The 21,816-nt window shown below is 35.3% G+C and overlaps 1 protein-coding gene across 2 annotated transcripts in view; it reads left to right on the top strand.

Moving 5' to 3' along the window:
* Positions 1 to 21,816, top strand: part of LOC121422435 (ubiquitin carboxyl-terminal hydrolase 31-like) — a 67,816-nt gene that overhangs the window by 43,128 nt on the left and 2,872 nt on the right. For both annotated transcript variants that reach the window (XR_005971166.1, XM_041617471.1), the window contains exons 3-11: positions 3,678 to 3,913; positions 5,366 to 5,483; positions 10,840 to 10,940; positions 12,717 to 12,797; positions 16,673 to 16,802; positions 17,206 to 17,325; positions 18,579 to 18,701; positions 19,773 to 19,920; positions 20,355 to 20,590. Coding sequence is in view for 1 of the 2 variants with exons in the window: in XM_041617471.1 (XP_041473405.1) it covers positions 3,678 to 3,913; positions 5,366 to 5,483; positions 10,840 to 10,940; positions 12,717 to 12,797; positions 16,673 to 16,802; positions 17,206 to 17,325; positions 18,579 to 18,701; positions 19,773 to 19,920; positions 20,355 to 20,590 (1,293 nt within the window). In the remaining variant the exon portion in view is untranslated. The remainder of the gene's footprint in view (positions 1 to 3,677; positions 3,914 to 5,365; positions 5,484 to 10,839; positions 10,941 to 12,716; positions 12,798 to 16,672; positions 16,803 to 17,205; positions 17,326 to 18,578; positions 18,702 to 19,772; positions 19,921 to 20,354; positions 20,591 to 21,816) is intronic.

The following is a 21,816-nucleotide window of genomic DNA, read 5'->3' as shown; positions in this document are numbered from 1 at the left end:
CTTGAATGTCAAATTTTATACTTCATCTTAAAAAAGAGTGTCTTTCAGTCAAGATCTTTCATGTCAACTGACAATGAATACTTTTATTTAAAAAAAAAGATGTCTTTATAGTAAAAAAAACATATCCTGGCTTTACCAGCATCTCTTCATATCACTCTGCAACACCCAAATCGATATCTTCCATAAATATTACAACTTTCAAAATTTATTTGTAATATGTGTATGTAAAAGCTGATATTTCTCATGACAAAAGAATGTACTCCACACTGACATGTAAAAATCATTCTATTTATGATGGTGGTTCCCAAGTGTGCGCACCTAGCGATTTGAGTTAAGATTTAACATGAATTTCTTTTTAATTTACAAAATATTTCAGTTGATAATGTTCCTTATATTATTATGAGTAAGTGTAGCAAATATCTCATAAAAATTTGAAAGAAATATATGATTTTCTTGGAAAAAACCTCGGGGGGTCATTTTCAGATTGAACAAAAAATGGCGCCCCGTGTCTGCGCACCCATTCATTTTGCACGCTATTCAGGGATTTAGATGAAAAAGGCTGCACTTTGATGCCATCAAATAAAATGCTCAAAATTAATTATTTCACCACCATTCTGAGTCAATTTTTTAAAATGAATATCTGTCTATGTATTGCACAGTAAAGTTTGTGTTCGTTGTGTATCCTCTTTTAGTAGAATCGTGCACATACATGTACATGTATGCGCAGACAAGGAGGACTGCGCAGACTCAGGGTAACTTGCCATATATGGTATATATATTATGTGTGATTTACCTTTTTTTCTGCTGTTTTGTTTCTAATTTTGATCACAAGCACTGCACTGCTATGTGAATTACATAGTGCTATGTGAATTACTTATATACAAAGTTCTTCAAATCATCTGTTGACTTCCTAAACCATAGAACTTTGAATAACACTCCTGGAAGGGTTACTTTGTCACTTGATACAAGGGTCACTTCATCAAGACACGTTTCAGGTTTTCTTTTGTTCTATTCCTCTGTTATCATTAAACTTTGATGCCCAAACTGCTGCTTAGAGAGCTACCAAGGCCCTCTGAGTGTTTACTTATTTATAAGAAAGTTCACACAAACTTAGATTGCTGTTCATACAGTAAGTCAATGACTATTCTTTATTAAGGTTTTGTGTTACATACTGATGAAGAAACACAAGCAAGGATTTACATGAATAATTCTGATGTCATTTTCATTTTGATCTTTGCATCTTAAAGGGAAAGTTCACCCTGAAGAACAGTTTGTTGTAAAAATAGCAGAAAAAAATAATAAAAAATATTGGTGAAGGTTTGAGGAAAATCTGTTTAAGATTAAGAAAGTTATTAGAATTCAAAGTTTTGGATTTGTGACATCAAATTCGAGCAGCATTCCTACATAGCGAATGGTAAAAAATCAATGAATTTCAAATTTTGTATGGTTCCTGATGACTTTATTTTGTTTTCTATTTATGATCGGGTGTGAAATGATTTGTCTATTGATATACAAAAGGCACAGTAAAAACCATTTTCAATTTTCTGAGAAAATGACATTTATTTTCATTGATTTTTTACCATTCGCTATGTAGGAATGCTGCTCGCATACAACGTCACAAATCCAAAACTTTGAATTCTAATAACTTTCTTAATCTTTGACGGATTTTCCTCAAACCTTCACCAATATATTTAATTATTTTTTCTGCTATTTTTACAATAAACTGTTCTTCAGGATGAACTGCCCCTTTAATGTATGCTACTATTTGTCATCTTGGAGGAAAGAAAAGATAAGTAAATTGATGATGATAATTTCATGTGTACCATCTCAATGGCTAGGCCTATTCTTTTTTGAAAGATTAACAATTCTGCTTTATACAGTAGTTCCTAAATTTTATGAATTAACAGGTAAGCATACTGCTCATGAAAGGTCATTGCAAGATCATAGATTTTGAGAAAGGGGGAAAGAATTTTTAATGATATATACATGTAGCTTTGACATCATTTGAATATTCCCTGAAATGTAATAATGCAAACAAATGCTGTTAATTTATCGCACTCGCCTATTCTGTTGCCTTGGGCTTGAACACGACACCCACACTACATATACTATTGGATAACTTTTATCGGCAGAAGCCAAATGTAATATAAATGGAAATAGAAGTAGTAAAGTAGCTTATGATGAAGTCCTTCATGACCAAGGCTAAGGCAGTGTGCTCATTCAAGAAATGTAAATAGCCAATTTCAGCCCAGGTTTCAGGGCTGCTAAGTACAGTGTTTGAGCGACAACTCTTCACAGTAAAAAACTATATGGAACCTTACAGTAATTTTTTAAAAAGTTTAAACAAGTGTTTTAATTTTAAGCAACAAAGTTTGATTTTCAATATCTAATCTTCAATAAATTAAACATGATTGTTTAAACGGTTAAACAAATACTGTAAGGTTCATATAGTAAACAACGTTGTATAACAGCGTTTTTACTGTGTTGTGCAAGTAATTTGCAAGGGCATGTACGGTCTTCAAAAAGACTTGTAGCTTTTTTATAACATTGTTTGGATGGAAGTGCAGTATTGCACCATTTCAAATTGTAACAAAGTGCATACAAAATCAATTTATGCTATGAGGAATTAATTAATGTTTAAGTTTTACTTGGTGTTATGAAGCCAGCTGCTCCTGAAATGTTAAAAATCACTCTCGTACCTGCAAATTCAATGTTAATAGCTGGATGCGGATTAGTATATATGAGAAGTCATTTTCAATGCAAGAAGCGCATAACTTTTCATACGAGATTTATCTGTCCATGTACTGGAAATATTTTCATATCTTGGAAGCTTGAAAAAGATACAATATAGGAATTTGCTATATAAGCTACGACCTCCACATTCATTTTCTGTGAAAATTTCAAAATCAATATTTTTGCCGCTGGAAGACAAACTGATGTGACTGTTCATAGGAACACCAACTGTATGATAATTGGAGGATCTATAGGATAAACAGGTAACACTGGTATCTGATAGGTTTTGATGCTCATAACACTTTTCAGTAATAAGCATGAATATTTATTCATGTGGGGGCATCGTGGTCTAGTGGTTATGACTCTGTCTTTCAATCTAAGGGACGTAGGTTCAATTCCCAGTCATGGAGTGTTTGCTTTCAGCAAGAAATTTACCCACATTGTGCTGCACTTGACCCAGGTGAGGTGAATGGAAACTCGATTGGAAGAAATTCCTCCGATTCCAGAGCGCCTGTAGGCAGCACGGCTATAGCCGTGGTAATAATAATAATAACATTATTGTAATGTGCAGTTGAGTATATACATGTAGAATTTGGGCAATATAAATGTCAAAATTATTATTTAAAATATAAATGATAATAATGATGAAAATAAGAAGAAGAGTAATGTAAGGTATATGTAACGTGAATGTATCCACCTTGTAAGATGCTCAAGGCACTCCTGTATTACCATGTCTAAGATTTTGGTGTTCACATCATCTTTTACCTCACCTAGGTTGAGTGTAGCACGTTGTGGATCAATTTCTTGCTGAGGGATTTTATACCATATCAGGGATTCAAACGGATATTCATCTACCCGTATTTCAATATCAGGAGACGAAGCCACTCGGTCACAGCACTCTACAATAGATGGGTCATTTTCTCAATTTTTTTTCTATCTTTCAGATCGTTTTGACCGAGGTATATTTTGATGGTTTCTACCGATCGTTTGGCGATTCGCAACCTCTGAGTGACATCCACGACGGGGACAGTATCTACGCCGTAGAAACCCCGCACAATCCACACAGCATGCTCCAGAATAGTCAGGTCAAACCCTACCTCCATGTCCATTGCAATCGACCTGTAGAGGTCATCACCATGGTGATCATCAACCAACAAGGCACGGGAAGAACAGGAAAGAGGTAAAAGCTATTGAAATGTAAAATAATTTTGATTAATTCATAAAAACTCAATCTTGACTGTTTACTTGCATGTTCTTATAATATATCTGGGCTCCATGGCGTAAAAGTTACAGTATAGTAACTTTGCTACCCAATGGTAATTTCCCTGATTTCCTTGATTCTGATTGGCTTATTAATAAGCATTGTTACCATGGCAGTTACCATTGGATGGCAAAGTAATTATACTAGTAACTATTCTGCAACGAGGTACAGGCTCCCGTAACACAAAGGTTAGCAATTGATCGCTAACCTTTGATTGAATTTCACGATTGATTGTACATTGTAGTCAATGGAATCAATTGTCGCTACGATCATTGCTAAGTTTTGTGCTACGGGCCCCTGGTCTTCCTCTATTTTTTCCAGTGGCCCATTTCTTAAAGACTTTCCAGGTAACTTTGCCATTATTAAATACCAAAATAGAAACCTTGACGGTGATTCATATTACCATGGTAGTTGCCATAACGTCACAGTTGTCATATTTGTAACTATTTGTGATACAAGCTCCGATCAGGGTAATTTTCATTGAATGTGTTACAGGATTCAACCGTAGACCTAGAGAAGGTAGGTCATTGGTGCAACTGACAAAAAAAATAGTGGCGTGTAAATCATGTTCAATTTTCATTTCAGACTAAAACTCTACTCGATTGAAAGGTGGACAATTATTTTTCAGAGCAGATTATTATTCAAATTTAAAAAGAAGTTGAAAATTTTACATACCTTGATATTGGGCAGCATGAAATTCAAAAGTTTCATAATCATTCATCAATTGAACAAGTTTATATGTGCACCTGCTTTATTTGTTTGTCTGTTTTCTTCTTGTTTTTTAATGTATAACAATATTTTGTGAAGTAATGGCAATAAAAATCATTGAAAAATGAAAAAAAAATGTTCTATGATAGATCCTGAGTCCTGCAAAAATATATGATTTATCAAATTGCTCCAAACTGTTACCAGTCATCTTACCATTCTTCATCCAGGGAACCTGTACAGAAAGAGTTGTATAAATGCAACGAAAGCAAGCAAGTGCAAGTGTCTATAGGCCTACATAGTCTTGATTTTTTTTTTAGTTTTGCAACACTATGCAGATGCTTTCTGGAACATAGAGAATCTACTCAAAAGAACTTCATGACCATTAAGCAGTCTTTGTCTAAAAAATAGGTCAATAAAAACAGCTGTGTCGTCCACGACTGAACAAACGACATATTTGCAATTTCTTTGTCAGCTCAGAAGTTGACAATGATCTGTTGTCCCGGTTCACCATTTTTCGACAAAGACCTCTCAGCTGTTCATTGTGATTTGACAGGAATTTTCAATAGATTTACTGTGCTGTAGAATGCGACCCAGTTGCAATTGCAAAAAAAAATGAAGTTTTTCTTACCCTTAATCTGATTTTAATTTGATGTCCTGTCTTAGGTTTGGTCAGCCAATGGCAATTGAAGTGGACAGGAATGTTTCTCATGAGCAACTCACACTCATCATTCTCAAAGCTATGGGCTGTTCATCAAACAGTGCAGACAGAATTATGCAATCAGTAAGTTTTTCACTCCTTATTTCCATTTCTTTAGAGCATTTACTATCATTAATAGTAAAATAACAGTGAAATTAGTGTAGCAAGTTCAGTCTCAGTGTCTACAAGTGCAAGAAAGTTTTTGATAAGCTTTATAAAATATAAAATTGCAACACCCAAGTATGTCAAGAACTTTACATGTATAAAAGGGAATATTATCATCATTACCTCCCTACAATCTTAACGCAGGACTGAGCTATGCCTAACATGGCATCAAAACATTTACCTTAAGTCGTATCATTCATATTCTTGTGAATTCTTTTGCCAGAGTTTATGACCTTGAAAGTTTGTCTGGGTTAGGAAGGAATTCTCCCCAGACCCCAATAATATTGTTTATGCAGGTGTGAGCTAAGCCTTATGTAGCATCAGAACACTTTTCAGTAGAATGCTAAATGTAGTCTGCAGACTTGGTACTTATTGCTTTTTTGATGAATTCTTTTGCGAGGAGCATGTTTGTGACCTGAGCTACATACTTACATGGCATCATACTGGAGACTGGGACTTATCCTTCATTTTCCACGCGAATCCCTTTGCCAGGAGTGTGTTTGTGACCTTTAAATTTGTCTGGGTTAGAGAGGAACTCACCCCAGACCCCAATAATAATTTTTCATGCAGGTCTGAGCTAAGCCTTGCATGGCATCATACTGCAGGCTGGGACTTATCCTTCATTTTCCTGCGAATCCCTTTGCCAGGAGTGTGTTCGTGACCTTTCAAGTTTGTCTAGGTTAGAGAGGACTTCACCCCAGACCCCAACAATAATTTTAACACAGGCCTGGGCTACATGTAAGCCTTACATGGCATCAGACTGGGACTTTCACTTATCCTTCATTTTCCAGTGAATCACTTTGCCAGGAGTGTGTTTGTGACCTTTAAATTTTGTCTAGGTTAGAGAGGAATTCACCTCAGACCCCAATAATAATTTTTTATGCAGGTCTGAGCTAAGCCTTACATGGCATCATACTGCAGACTTGGGACTTATCCTTCATTTTCCATGCGAATCCCTTTTCCAGGAGTGTGGTCTGTGACCTTTAAAGTTTGGGTCTGGGATGTTAGTGAGTCATAGCTCACTAAGATAGAATGATTTCTACACCTGATTAGGGTATGATTGGTAGGGACAGTACCCAATTCATCTCACTCTATTATTGAACAATGGCTGCTGAAAGAAAGGTATTGCTTCCACTCACATCACTCACCCCCTATTCTCACTAGGAAATATCAGTGTATACGTAGGGACAGTGATTTCCCGAATCGTGGAAAACGGACAGAATTCACAGAATTTGAAACGGAAAGTGGCATTTCTAATGGAAAATCACGGAAAACATATTTTTTCCTCAAAATACACAGAACAGCAACAGAAATTACTCAAAAGTCTCAACGAAATACAAATATTTTAAATGGCCACAAACCCCCCAAAACACAATCTTACTTCGCTACAATCATGACAATTCACACATCGTGACTGCACTCGCCTGCATCACACTCGATCATACCCTCGCCCGTACCGTACCCTGCCTTGGAAAATCACTGTCCCTATATACACTCTACATTATCTACACTCAATTACAAGGATTTTATGTATATCCAGGTGGACTACATAGTTAGGGATCAATCGATTCTGGATTTAGTTTGAATCCTGAAGATTCATTTTAAATCTCAAAGGATTTAAAGTCAAGTTCCTTGAAATGAAAAATAACTGTTTAAGATTCAAGTTTATAGCTCAAGGTGCTATACTAAATGACCAGTGGATTGGATTGGATTGGAATACATGTAGATCCTTACCACAATTGGCTTTGTTTATAATCAGATCTAGGAAGTTGATAGTCTGCATGCCTCTGGTGGCTTTCACCAGCATTTTATCTAAAGATATTCAACTAATTGTTTTAAATATAATTTTGATGTATGTTTATACAGCAATGTCCTTAACTATTATCCATTTTGACTTTGATTCTTGCTTTGATTTTTTTTCAGTCATGCTGAAAGCAAACATAGACATTAATGACATTCCTTCGTTCTTTCCCTTTTCTTTTATTTTTTTCTTTATTCAAATACCTCTGCTGTTTTGTATTGCTTTTAACTGTGATTAGAGATTGATAGAAATAAGATTTGGAGAGTTGAAACCTAAATCTGATAAAACTTGGTCTTTATTTTTTTTATCTGTATTTCATATTTTGTACCATCCTTTCAGATAAAATTCAATCTTGGAGTTCAAACATGGAGGATGAATCCTGTGACTCCTAACAAATCACATCATCAATATATTCTTTGGAAATGTTTTATATTTGTTTTGTATGATATAGGTCGAGACATTAATGGTAGACATATACTAAAGGTTAAACAAACATTTATAATCTTGCTTGTAATTACTATGAAAAGGCACTAAACAAATGATTTTATATAGACCTTTCTATGTAATATATTGTAGCTTTCTGATATCATATTACAAAGAGAGTAATAAGAGCTACTAGAAAACCAAAAATTCAAATTCAAATTTTCTTAGATAATCCATGAATGATCAAAAACTCATGTTTCTTTTATAAGACTGGTATCCTAAGTAATACTACAGTATAATACTCAGTATATACCCCTTTTCAATGATTTAAAAGTTTCAAGTTTGCTACATGTATGGGCTTTGTCACATGTGAATCTTGAATACTGTAGGAGCTGTTATTTTCGCGGGGGTTTTATTTTCGCGGATTTCGCGAATTGCCGATCGGCCGCGAATTTAACAACACGCGAAAATATTGACACATTTCTCAATCAACGCCAATGCCCCCAACAGCAAAGCTTTGCTTTTGAAAACATCCTGCATATTGAGAAAATGGAGAATTGCACCTCTATATGTACAAAAAATAGGCTTAGAAAGTACAGTTAGTGATTCAAAAAGTTAGCTAGAATTTCACTTTTTTTTAATTTCTCAAACAAAATCAGGGCCTAAACTATTTTCTAACATTATTTTATCAATATTTATACACTCACTGTAATATTTCCATGAAACAATTTGATTTTATTGTCATCTGATTGACTCTATACACACGTATTGGTAGCTATTTGCATACTCATTAATATTCATAAGTCACATGACCAGAATTTTGAAGGTGAACATTTTGTTCACAAAATTCCACAATTTTGCACTTTTTACCAACTTTTTGAAAAATGAATCGAACCAAACACAAATTCCAAAGATTGCATAACCCTATAGATCCTGTGGCATGATGAATTTTTAGATCTAAAGGTTAAAAAAGTGAAATTTAAGCCACTTTTTCCACAATTTGTAACTGTTTTTACAGAGACATATTTATGTACAAAAGACATATCAGCATGGGGATTTTGAGGAGTGTAGATTTGCACATGAATTGCACTAGTTTTGCTTCTTTGAAATGCTGTGGAAGTGTATCGTACATCTTCCGATCGCGAATTTAACAACCCGCGAAAATGTCGGGACCCCCGCGATTCGCGAAAAATTCTGTACGCGAAAATAACAGCTTTTACAGTAACCGTTTTGTAATGATGATTGCAGTTCGTCTTTAGAATTATCGTACTTTACACACGCTCACTCAAAAACTGCTTTGAATTCACCTATAACCTCCGCCCCCTAAAAGATATTTTGGAGGTCAAGCCTTTCACATGTTAAATTCGTACCGCAATTTGAGTGAAACTTAACTGGAATTCACCTCCGGAGTAGAATTTGAATTGGTGATAGTGTGGTTTCACCCGAGCAAAAAAATTGTCATTAGCCTTATTTTTCACTGGAATCATCATTCAAATTATGATTTTATCACCGTGTGAAAGGAGATATGTATCAGGAAGAAGAAAAAGGAAATGGAATGCAAGAAAATAAGTGTACAGAACAGAAAGCAGATGATAAAGTAAACCCAACCAACTCTAAATACAGGACTGTACACTGGGTGTAACGCTGATCAGGAAAGAGCAAACTAAGTTTTGTAAATGAAAAACAATCAAGAAAAGCCTTGAAGCATTATGGGACTGTTCCCGATTTCACTTTCATTTAGTGTGCTTCTCTGTAAACATTTGGCATGACTCATGGGAGGCAATAATGAAATGCACTGGTAATAATTCTCATCTCATCCAAGTATACCCCCTTCCCCTCTCTCTATCTTCTCTCTAAATCATTTTTCCAAGAAATTTGCTTACTATGTCTCTTGTATGTATCATAATTCATATGTATGATTGTCTAGTTTCATACGCCAATTTGAATGTAGTGTTTGTGGTTGTGTTGATTTTCACATTTAAATGGCAACATGAATTTTGATTAAAAACAATTATAAAACGAGGACAAAAGGAGAAACAAACAGTGTGTCCAATGCCCCCATTCACGGTCATAAACGTAAACATCTTTCAGATTGCGATTCGGAGGAAAATTTCAATGCCAAAAAATGGGTAAATTTGGAAACACGATCACCTCTAATTTTACGACCTTCAGCATCGTAAAGGCGAAGTGCGACACTGAACACCATTGAGTTTTGAAACGTCTTTAAATTTCCTCTCGCAGTGTGGAAGCCTACACAAGCATACTTCAGAATTGACCTTTCTTGTCATGGGTCAAATTGGACAATATAATAATCTGCGCTAACGAGAGTAGGAAATTTGAAGATGATCAGTGCAAATCCGCTCATTATTTTTGACACTGAACGGTGCACCACTGATCGTACTTGTGTTCTATGTTTTTTAACTGCGTTTCCAATCATGTTCATGTTGCTGTTTAAGTTTGAAAATCAACATTAAGCCAACCCAATATTTAATCATTTCTTGTATTACATGTTATGAAGGGAATACAGGTAAGCTTGAATATGTTGTCATTCCATGAAGACAAATATTCGCTCAAGTTGAAGCAAGTTTTTTATTTTTGACCAGATTAAAATGCAAAATATATTTTTTGTACTTCATTTAAATCTTTAAAATCAAATTTCTCCTTTGTTAACATTTTTTCTAGCCTAATCGATTTGGTCTAATAGGCAAAGTTACAAACTTTCTGTTCTGCTCTCACAAAAAAGTTGGTTGGTTTTATCCTGTCATTTTGCCATGACTTTTCCCATCTACATGTATTGTTTTAACATCTCTGTTTTTTTATACTAGGCCATGTTCCTGTTCACCCTTCTCATGTAAAAAGAAATATAATGTTATTTAGCTTGTCATATTTTTTCCCATTTTTTCAGGGACTGATGTTACAGCCACATTCAATAGTTAATAGGGATCGTGTTTAAAAGTGCAATGTTATACTCTTGCTCTTATTGCTCATGGTCTACATTTTATATGCCACATAGTGAATCATTGTTGTTTATTTTTTAATGTTTTGTTTCAGGGGCCTGTGCTACAGCTGGGTATAGTGATAGATGCCAAGGGTAGCAGGCATTACATTCCAGCTGAAGAGGCCAGACCTATGCACAATGCATCAATAACCAGGTGAGGGAGGTCAGGTGATGGAGGGAGAGATACAGAGAGAGACAGAGAGAGAGAGAGAGACAGACAGGCAGAGAGACAGACAGATATACAGAAAGAGAGAAGACGTAAAGAGACAAAGAAAGAAGACGTAAAGAGACAAAGAGAGAGGGGGATGGTCGAATAGAGAGAGGTTGAAGTAAGGTAGAGATACAAGAAGAAAGACGAACACAGAGCAAACAGAGGACGAGTGATAGAGGAAGACGGACATAGATACACTGTATGTATGAAATAATAATTATGATAATGGTGGTGGCTACTATAGCCCACAGGTCCGCTTTTGGTGCCCATGGCGCTTCAAGAAAAATAAACATACCCACAAACATGAACTGAAATAAAATGGAACACAAAAAAAAATTGGAATTTGGAATTCTCCTGAATAACACACACTATTAAACTGTTAATGAGAGAGGAACAAATAAGTTTTCAGTTGGGACTTGAATGTTTCTGTTGATGAAATTTTGCATAATTGGATAGAGTTTGGTATAGAGAGGGGGACGTTCCAAAGACAGACAGAGGGGGGAGAAGAAAGATGATGATGCACGACATTTGTGCAAGTATAGCGCCATTTATATATAAAAAATTCATTTCGAGGCGCCAACCTTAATAGTGTGTCACACATTATCTACAAAATTGCTGGGAAAAATAGGTCCTTAGTTCAGATGAAAGAGAGAGAGAGAGAAAAGCAAACATAGAAGAAAAGAACACAAAAGAGACAGCCACTTGAGAAGGAGACATAGACATTGGCAAAGATGCACATGTATGTACAAGGAGAGAGATCTCTATTTTTTTAACTGGATATTGCTATGAATTATGCATACTGTATAATAATCTGTGTTGGAAGTCATCCATGTCCAGCCTATTCAGTACATGTCAGGATGTGAAAATCAATATATCATGGGTTGATGAATCTTTTATGCACATGGGTCACTCCAGGAAGATGAACTTTTCACTTTCTCCAATGTTTTACTTGCATCTCCTTTTTTTAAGAGATGAATTCCTTAAAGGAACCTTAATGAAACCTTTGGAACAAGTAGGCTTGTGTCAAAACAGAAAAATCAAAGTATAAGAACAAAGAAATGTTGACAAAAATCAGACAAATAATGAGAAAGTTATGAGCATTTGAATATTGCAATCATTATTATGCTATGAAGATCCTCCCATTGGCAATGCGACAAGGATGTGTGATGTCACATGTGAACAACTTTCCCTTTGATCAGTTTGATGGCCTATAAAATACCCCAAAAATGTCTCTTTTTTTTGCTTTTTCTTATAGTGATGCAAACTCTTTATCCATGATGTATTCTTTAACAATCTGTATTACATGCCCTCCTATAGAAAGAATATATGCTCTACTGGTAGATGTGAAAAAAGAGGCAGTTTAAGTGAAATATATACCAAGTAATGGGGAGAGTTGTTCACAAGTGACATCACACATCTTTGTCACATTGCCAATGTGAGCATCTCCATAGCATTAGTGATCGCAATATTCAAATGCTCATAACTTTCTCATCATTCATCTAATTTTTCTCAAACTTTTGTTGATCTGTTTCTTTAATTTTTCTGTTTTCACATAAGCTGTCTTGTTCCAAAGAGTTCATTCTCATTTAAATACTTGAGCGCCCATTCAGGGGTAGCTAGGGTGATAGTATGCAGCACTTAGAAACACTGTATTAAGCACTACATGAATATTGCATATTATTATTATTGCTATTGTTATTCATTTTCTTTGTTTCACAGAATGTTACAAGGAACCGGCGAAGAAGGAGGACCCCCTCATGTGAAAGCGATTGTAGAATGGGAGCGAGATCTCAGATCCATGCAAGTATCCAGTCATTTATTCGTAATAATGATGATAATTCTTACTTTAATACCCGGGGTAGCCACTTCCGGGGGGTGTTTCACAAAGATAAAAGTACAATGAATAAAATGGCACTTAAATGCCGACACATATCTGAAGTGCAACGTGCAATCTAATTGATCAATGCGCAGTAGTGCGCGTCTCTTTGCGTTATCTGACCAATGCGGTAATGCCTTTTAAACCGCATGCAACTAGGCATTTAAGTGCGACTCTTAAGTCATACTTTAATCTTTTTGAAACACCCCCAGGACTCTTCACCCAGGGAATGTAATAATGTATTACTTTTTTTCTGTTCTAAAACGTTGAGCGCCAGAAAAGAAGGAAGAAGTTTCCATTTTAAAGTTTTTAGTATGGCTCAACCAAGGATCATACCTATATAAACCTCCCATACATGAGGCTGGTGATCTACCACTGAGTTACCATGTCCTGTTCATATTAAATCAAAAATACACTTTTGGTAAATACTACTGCCACTGCTGCAGTGATTTCTACCACTGGTATTGCTTCTGCTATAGTCATCACTAGTGACCGTGCTCGTATGCTAGTAAGAAACCCTAAAATTTGTGTTATCTTTAAAAAAAAAGTTGTTGAATTTCTTGAGACTCTAATCCCATTTTTACAAAGAGAGACTTTGCATTTTACAGTATGAGTAATGGCATTTTCCTATACTTAAATGTACTTAGGTAAAATGTTTTTTATATTTCTTAGAAAACTTTTAAGGTAGCAATGGCATTTCAATCATTTGTATGATTAGCAATCAAAACAAACCTACATTCTGAAGAGTCAGGTATTGGAGCAGTCATTGCATAATTTACATGTAGGTAAAACTTGAGTGTGTCTGTAAATACATTCAACAAACAACAAAGTCGCAAGTAGATCTTTTCAGACATTGTGCTAATCTGTTGGAGCTACAGATTATAGCACCAATCTGCAGTAAGTACTAAGAACAATATGACAAGTTATATATAGGCATACATGTGTTTTATTATCAGCCTAATTTTAGGCTTGAGATACGTTGTGAATATTCACGGAACAATGATTGATTGAACTTTATTTCACTGAATGACTGTTGCATAGTTGACATATTTTTTGTTATATTATTGGTTGTTGTTTTTTTTAATCAGATATATATACTTTATATTATTTTCAAACTATGTTTATCTATGGATTGTAATGAATCATTTGCCTATGCTTTAACTTGGAAAAATTACTAAGAATCTGATTTTCCTTTTATTTCTTGAATACTCTGTATATATTCCTGTGCTATGGCTCTCAGTTATAAAGTTTGACTTTTTAATTTTCACTGGTCATTATAGATGTAAATAGGATTTCATAAACAAACATAAATTAAGAATTCTGAAAGTAGAAACATGTATTAAAGATTTTATTTCCAAGTAGCACTAACTCATGCCATGAAAATATTAAAAAAAAAGTTAATTTTGCATCTATACACTGTTAAAAATAATTCAAACAACGCTGTTTACTATGTGAATTGCACAGACAGTAGTTGTTTAAACATTTTAAACAAGTGTTTAAAGTCTTAAATAACAAATCTTTTGAACTTTTTTAGCACCGGGTAGAGAACCCAAGAGAGGAAATTGACATGCGTATTACAAAGGTGATTAGGATGAAATGAGGAAAGATTCAGAGGAGAACGATATATTTTTTTGATGGCTGATATGATTTTGTAATATTTATACTTTTTTTATTGGGTACTCAAAGCTTAACTCACAAGGTACAAATACAGGCTTATATGAGGTAGATAAACAAAAACAAACAAGTGCTGTATAATCTTATCATGTTAATTGCAACAATAAGATATTCAGATTTATACTTCACCTTAATGAAGGAAAGATGGGAATGATAGTTAGGCTTTTCTTTTCTAAACTTACATTGAGTAAATATGAAATTGAGTACAGAGAATGAAAAATTTTATACACAAATAATTTTGACGGTCTTTGCACACATTCCTTGGAAAGTTATATTCATGTGCATCATCCAAGAGTAATTGGAGTGCCTAGTAGATATGATTTGTGTGCATCTTTACTTCAAGCTTTGCTCTCCAAGTAACCCTTCATTTGATAATACTTGAGAAAGACATTGAAATGAAATATCATTGAAATGTATTTTATGGTTTCTTGTTTGCTTATCATCCAGCCAGTGAATGTCATGCCCTCTTCAGATGATAGGAAATTTTGTATACAATATGCAGAATTGAAACAAAATCTGTAGAGAAATTTGCTTGTGTGAATCAGCCTTTGGTATGTTTTCATAATGATAAGGCCCTTTCATTCTGGAAATAAAGTTGGTTTTCCCCTCTATGAAAAGCCTAAATTATAGTTTTTCCTTAGACAATTACAATTTAGGAATAAAGTTTAATGCTATAATTTAAAGTGACACAAAAGTTAAACCCTGTCATTATTATCTTGAAAATCTGTATTTGGTATTATAATGTATGTACAGTACGGAAGAGGATATCTGGGAATTCACAGTTTGAAAGTATTTTGATGTAATGTTTTGGCATGTACAGTATTGACACTATTTTTTGGAAGGTGTTCAGACTAGAAAATAGTTAAGTATTAGCATATAGAGTTATTGCTATCCGGCACTCACTGGGTTAATGAAATCAAAGGTATCACAATAATGAATCGATAGCAGCGTTAAGCAAGGCAAAATCTTGATGGAGATGAAAAGAAAATGGCAGTCAGTCAGGAAGTATTACCGGCCTTGGTGTGATAGACATGAGATTATCAAATTCTAAAGATTGATTTCTGAATCAACTCAAGGATGAGGCGAGAAGTCAATTTGCTTTGCGTTTTCTAAAGATATTTGAAGAATGAGACGGGTATTTCTCCCTGGAGATGTATGTGACTGTTGTGTTGACGGTTGAATAACATTTATGTTACAGAAACATAATATCAATTTTGGCATTTTTTTTCATTTTGAGTCTAGGCATTTTAAATCGATATCACAATCATTTATGATGACAATCAACCCTAGTGCTAAATAAAAGTGATGGTAAAGTAAACATGGGCACATCTTTCCTGCAGGAATCCTTCAGGCAGATGTTCATAACCAATTGTCAAATTTCATCCCAAACAAAATAACATAATACAGAAAAAATTGCTGTAAAATAAAGATGCAATGCACCTTGTAGTATTAGCAGGATTCCTGGGCCTCGTCTTACAAAGAGATACAATTGATCCAATCTGTCGTAACTATGAAATCCAACAGTGTCATAACTTTCTGCAGGAAATTTGCAAAATGCTGTGTTCTCCTTTGTAAACAAAGGAGAACACAGCAAATTGTCAAGATATCAATGGATTTATAAGTAATCATCATATCTAGAAATTTTTTTTAACAAACATGCATTTTATATGTTGACGTTGCAGGCCATCCATGGTTGCAATTGATCAGATCACTCGCAACTCTTTGTAAGATGGGCCCCAGATCTTTATAGTAAAGCTACATTTAAAACATGAATGTTATAGTAGACTTGTTTCGTATTTGACATGTATATTTATCTTTGATTATTTTCATAAATGCAAAAAAAACACCTGTTTCATCTGAATTTGTTTTTAAAAGCTTTGATTGTATGGATGGAGCGTAATGTAATAAATTTCTAATGATCAATTTCTTTAGATACACTTGTATTTAGGATGAAGAGGAAAGGAAGAAGCACTAGGTATTTTTGGTTTATAGATGATTGAATTTTAACATTCTTTGCTTCTTAATAAAATATCCTGTTCAATGATTTATGCATTAAGAATTAGTGAGGCTTGTCGAAATAACATTTTTACTCTTGTTTTTTATTTTCAAAAATTGATTTTGATAGGTTTTGTCCTAGAGCGATGAGTATCTTCATTGAGGAACATGAGAGCGTTCAGAGGGAGAGAACATCTCATCAGCAGCCGGTCAGGGCATCACTCTTTGATTGTATCGACCTCTATACACAGGAAGAAAAAGTAAGGATATATTGGGTTTGTTCTCGTGATGATGTTGGTGTTCGTGGTGGATGATAGTGATGATGATGATGACAGTGATGATGATGATGATGATGATGATAGTGATGATGATGATGATGATGGTGATGATGATAGTGATGATGATGATGATGAAGATGATGGTTGATAATGATGATGATGATGGTGGTGGTGGTGGTGGTGGTGGTGATATTGATGATGATGATTGTGGTGGTTTTAAGATCCAATAATGGTAATGGTCATGGTAGTAGTGAGTTTGGTGGTGTTGGTGGTGGTGATGTAGAGGATTGAACCTGCAACAATAACGAAGATGATAACTCTGAATTATTTTTATTATCATCCTTTTCTGTATATTACTGATTATTTTGTTCAATGTATCGTACAGCTTGGTGAGGATAATGCCTGGCACTGCCCTCATTGTAAACGCCTTCAACAAGGAACAAAGAAACTCACTCTATGGTCTTTACCGGAGGTTCTCATCCTTCATCTCAAGAGATTCAAACAGGTAATATCAATATTTTATCTGGCATCAATAAGATGGAGATGGGTTATTGTTGAGTGGATAAGTCTCTGGACTGCATGTCACAAGGTCCAGAGTTCAAAACCCAACACAGTGGGTGATTTCAAGTACGGTGTTGACCTTTTGGTGTTGGTGTTAGGTCAATTTTACATGAGTATAACACCAAACGTAAAATGAAGATGGTCCTGAAAAGTCACTCACTAGTTGTTGAGACGTCAATAATGTGATCTGGATCAGTTTTACAAACTCTGAATAAGTTTCGGAGCTAGGGGAAGCAATCCAAATTTCAACACCAAGGCCAACACTGGACATGAAATCACCCAGTGGTCATGTCATTTGGTGAGACATTTATCTCTATTTGCCACTTGTACCTTGTCAGAAGAAATTTCTTGCTAAAGCTGGTATAATCGGTGGAAGCGCTAGAGGAAATACTGCGCTTAACACTTTTTAAATGTCTTATGTGTAGGAGAGATGAATCATAAATGTTCAATTCAAATCTACCCTTGACAAGCAACTACTGTCATCAGTGAAGTATTTCTTTGGTTGACTCTGGTTGATATAACATACTTGAACCAAAGAAATTGGGCCCCTATTTTGTATATCAACTGCATTTGCTCTTTGATTCTGTGGTCCATATTCATAATACAGACATAATAAATAGCAATACAGTAAGTGAGAGTCAGTGAATTATGGCCAAGGTCTTTTATTAATTCAGATTTTTTTTTTACAAATCGCCATCTTCATAAGGAGTTAACCATGTGGTAGCTTGAAAATGCAGAGCACACAACTTGATTCTATCAAACATACTCCTCCTTTTCTTTCCTTTTCTTTTTTTTTCTTCAAAGCAGTTCATCTGTGTAATGTCTCTTGAGAACCGCCTTTCTGAATCAGACTGGTAAATTTATATTGAGTTACAGAAAACATGATTTTCTATCAATTTCGATCCCCATAGATACAATTTTCATATTGCTCTTAAGTTACTTTTTTTGGGGGGGTATTATTCATTCTATGTATAATGTTACAGGATCAGCTAATTGCAACCATTGTTCCAATATTGCTGTTCCTCTCATCCATGTACTTCCAATGTCCATTTTATTATTAATATCTTACTGAGTATGACTCTTTGTATAAATTTATAGATTCAAACAAAAGTACTGATGGCATTTGTTTGAATTTATCAATTTTTTATGAGCAACTACATGTAAAATGATTTTGATTTTTTTTTATTTCTTCTTCAGGTTGGAGCAGCAAGAACCAAACTATCAACTCAGGTGGATTTTCCTATTCATAATCTGAACATGGGTCAGTATATAGAACATAGGAGAATGTCTCAGGGTCTACCAACCAATGGCAACTCACAGGTAGGTCACATGATCCAACCTTAGATAATGATAAATGGTGATGGCATGTCAGTGATGATTATGATGATGGTGGTGGTGGTGGTTATGATTCCGGGGGGGGGGGGGCACTTACATTGAAGAGCGGATACCATTCGCGACCCAAAAAAACACGTAAAAAGGATGTCTTTTTCAAGATAGGGCACATAACGTAATAGGGGTGTACTTTTGCCCCAAGAGTCAACACTACGTGTTTAGAGTATGATTTGAGCGAAGTGTAGGGATGTGGCTGTACTTAACCCAATGATGTAGGAAAAGGTAAAACCGACAACCGACGTCCGTAACATAAGAGTTGAAATATCGCTGTACTTGTTTAGGGGTTCAATTCAGGGAATACTTGCCAATAGTATCGTTTTGTTTCCAATACTTCTTAAGGGTAGGGTTTCACACGCCAATACTTGTTACGGGGTGCATTTTCAGAATATGGAAAATACGTGTTTCGGGTACTTTTCGAGACCCCATGGTCACGCATGGTATCCACTCGTCAATGGAAGTGCCCCCCCCCCCCGGGTTATGCTTATGTTGACGGTATTTAGTGGTAGTGAGGGCAGTGATGGTGCTGCTGATGAAGATAATTTTGATGGTGGTGATGATGATAACAACAAAGGTGACAATGAGGATGATGATGAGGCGGGTGAAGAATAGGAGGAGAAGAAGAAGAAGATAATGATGACAAAGATGACACTGGTCAGGATGGTGATGATGACGATGATGATGATGATGATGAAGATGATCGTTATGATGATGTGGTAGTAATGATGACAAGTTTGATGACGGGATGATTCTGATGATGGTGATGAACTATGATGATTTAGGGGATCAAGGTGATGGTTATGACAATGATGATGGTGATGACAATCGTGGTGATGGTGATGATGATGATGGTGGTGGTGGTGGTCATGGTGGTGATGGAGGTGATTATGGTGATCATGATGATTATGGTGATCATGATGATGAAGATAGCAATACCCTTCTAAATCTTCAAATTACATTCCAAATAATTGACAATGTTAACCAATATCCATCCCCTTTTAGGCAGCACTTCTGAACTCATTGACAGCTTGGTCACCATGGAAACAGCCAGGAGGTCGACGGAGGTCATCTACATTGATTGGTGATAATGTATATGATCTCTATGCAGTGTGCAACCACTCTGGCAGTTTAACTGGTGGACATTACACAGGTGGGCGTTTATCAGGTCCCCCTTTCAAGATGAAAACCCTAACTTGATCACAATCGCAAGAATAATTAATTGAACTGATAAATTGATTTATTTGTTTGATTGTCTTCATGCACAAATCAAATAGATTTAAAGTGGCTTAGATGGGATACAGGCATTTATACTCGTGAAATCGATATTTTGACTTCAACAGAATTTGTCTCAAAAAATGTGATTTTAAAGTTTTCTTTAAATTGCTTATTTCATTTAGTTGCAGTAAACACCAATTTCCTAAGAAAATCTATAAAACCAAGAGTAATTGTCACTTTATGTAAATGCCTATTACTAATACAATTGTCATTAGTATTAATATTTTTAAAAAAAATCAAAATCCTTCGCAAATTAAATGTAGAAGCTTCTCTGATCATACTATTCTTTACTACATTACAATTTTGTAGCATACTGCAAGAACTCCCTGGATGGCCAGTGGTACCATTTTGACGACGCCAAGGTGGTGCCTGTACCGGAAGAACGCTTGGTAAACAAGGGGGCATACCTGCTCTTCTACCACCGGCGCACCCAGACCACCGGTAGTACCAGCACAGATTGCTCCATGTCGTCCACCAGCTCGGATCATTGGGTTTACAAGTTACCAGCGTACGCCAGACAGTGTAGTAATACGTCGTCAGGACAGGTAGGTTAGCGGTAAACTTCAGGGAAAGGGGGCGAGGTTCAGCTCACAAAGGCCCTCATTCTGAAGTCGGGTTTAACTTAGGTCATGTTCTAAGTCTGGACTAAAATTATCAGAAGCTATGAGTGGCGATTTCTTTACACTTTAATTCTTCTCATGTCCAATGGTTTAATGAGGAAGAAAAGTAGAAAACTATTGTATTTCGAGAAACTTCTTCATGATTTGGATGCCAAATGTGATGATAAATTTTTCAATCAGTTCCTTAGATTGATGCCACATTTGGCTTCCCATAAACAAACCACAACTTTATACCATAGTTGAACCAGAGTTCAGAATATGGGCCTAAGTGTCTGAAAGTCGTGCTTCCTACTTAATGCCAGGCACTGTGCCAACACACACATGATACTTGTAATCTCAGAAATTAATATGTGATAGAACAGTTCCCTTATCTGACTGATGAGATGACTTGTTATATACTACATAGAACTTGGAATCGAAGTGCGTTTTAGTCAGACTTAAAACTCTGTGAAACACTTGCTGGCCCTGTCTTCATTAGGAAAACAATTAACTCACTTCAGATATATAGGAAGAACAATTTTGTTGATAGATGTAATCCTGAATATTCAATTCCTTGGATTAAAGAAAGCTCACATTCTAGATTGAATAATGCATGTTTACTTGTATATGACTTTCGCCTCCATAGAAAAAGTGAGAGAGGCATTTGTTTTACTACTTTTGGCTGTTGGAAGCTACAGCAGTAGCATTGTCAACAACAAAATCTTTACCTAGAGTGTTTTGAGCTCATCCGGCCCAAAGGGCCAAATGAGCTTATGCCGTGGCGTCCGTCGTCTGTCGTCCGTCCACAATTTCAAAATGCTTTTCTTCGCCATTTCAAGTCCGATTTCAGTTCTGTTTGCTTTTTATGATAGCACTAGGTGGTGATACTAAATTTCGACAAAGAATTTTAAATGTAAATATGCTAATTTATTCATATATTTTCAAAACTCACAAAAAAAACTTATTTGTTGATTGATTTTATTTTTGTTCCATCTGACAGCTACATGTACATGAGGTTCACCAAGGTTCTACACAGAGTTAGGAAATTTTGACTAGAAAATTATTTATGCTTAATTTATAAGAAATTCTTTCATAGATCACAAAAAATGCTTCTATGTAATTTCTTCATCAATTTCAATTCTATATCCTCAATTTATGTCACCAATATAATT

This window comes from Lytechinus variegatus, chromosome 10 (assembly GCF_018143015.1).
Source record: "Lytechinus variegatus isolate NC3 chromosome 10, Lvar_3.0, whole genome shotgun sequence".
Lineage (NCBI taxonomy): Eukaryota > Metazoa > Echinodermata > Echinoidea > Temnopleuroida > Toxopneustidae > Lytechinus > Lytechinus variegatus.
Note: the sequence above shows the minus strand (reverse complement) of the source record. Positions and strands in the feature narration are given on the sequence as shown.